We start from the raw sequence: 1198 nt of genomic DNA on the forward strand, positions 1-1198 counted from the left end.
CCACATCTGAAATAAAAATAGCACTTCGAAAACATCTAAATGCTTAACGAAGGTATAATCTTCACGCGAAAACAACGGATACTACTTTTCTCCCTAACAATGTTTGTAACTTTTCCTATTCTCCAACAGGGTGACAGACTAGGTTGATTCGGTATGCAAAATCGAGGCGTATAAAGCTAACTCGACCCATGAGGCTGCCATACAGAGTTCAAGCCGGAGTGGTTTTGAAGCAATCTCCACACCCCTGGTATTTAAACCAGACTTTAGTTTCGGAAATTCCAAACATTTGCGTTCTAGGCTTTGCCATTTGAATTCTAGTTTCCACCGTCTAAGTTGGTCTCCTAGGAAATCACTACAAACATAGTTAGGTGGCTATACCAGACCGTCAGATGCCGTTCGGGTACAGCTAACAACAAAGGAATTACACTTTTAGAGGATTTAAAGACTCCTAGACTCAAAATAATTACTATGGAAGATATATTGGGTCCGTCAAATGGACAACCTCAATCATCTCCCCTTTCTCAATATCATCCACATAATGTTTCAATCGTTGGCCATTGACCTTGAAGGTCGTACCATCTTGTGGATTTTTAATCTCAACCGCCCCATGTGGAAAGACTTCAATAACCTCATATAGGCCATCCCACCGAGACCAGAGTTTACTTGGGAACAACCGCAATTTAGCATTGAACAACCACACTTTTTGGTGAGGGTCGAAGAACTTACGAGAAATGTGTTTATCGTGAAATGCCTTAGTCCTAGCCTTATAAATTTTGGAGCTCTCATTTGCATCATTGAGGAGCTCCTCTAACTCATTAAGTTGGAGTTTCCGATGGTCACCGGCTTTGGCCATATCAAAATTGAACTTCTTAATGGCCCACAAAGCCCGGTGTTCTAACTAAACAGGGAGACGGCACGCTTTTTCGAACATAATCCTATATGGAGACATCCCGATGGGTGTCTTATATGCAGTGCAATAGGCCCAAAGTGCATCAACCAACCTAGTGGACCAATCTTTCCTATCGGGCCTCACAGTTTTCTCGAGGATGTGTTTAACCTCCCTATTAGAAACCTTTACTTGACCACTAGTCTGGGGATGATAAGGAGTGCCAACTTTGTGAGTGATCATGTATTTGCGCACCAATGCTTCGAAGAATTGGTTGCAAAAATGTTTGTCACCATCACTACTTATGCCATG

The 1198-nt window shown here is 42.2% G+C and overlaps 1 protein-coding gene across 1 annotated transcript; it reads right to left on the minus strand.

The window, feature by feature from the left end:
- Positions 1–466: 466 nt before the first annotated feature.
- LOC145791551 (uncharacterized) lies at positions 467–853 on the minus strand. The gene has a single exon (XM_082871912.1). It carries the CDS (start codon positions 851–853, stop codon positions 467–469), a length of 387 nt encoding a protein of 128 aa, XP_082728038.1.
- Between the last annotated feature and the right edge of the window lie 345 nt (positions 854–1198).

This window comes from Camellia sinensis, chromosome 5, assembly GCF_055761805.1.
Source record: "Camellia sinensis isolate YWXY chromosome 5, ASM5576180v1, whole genome shotgun sequence".
NCBI classification, from domain to species: Eukaryota; Viridiplantae; Streptophyta; class Magnoliopsida; order Ericales; family Theaceae; genus Camellia; species Camellia sinensis.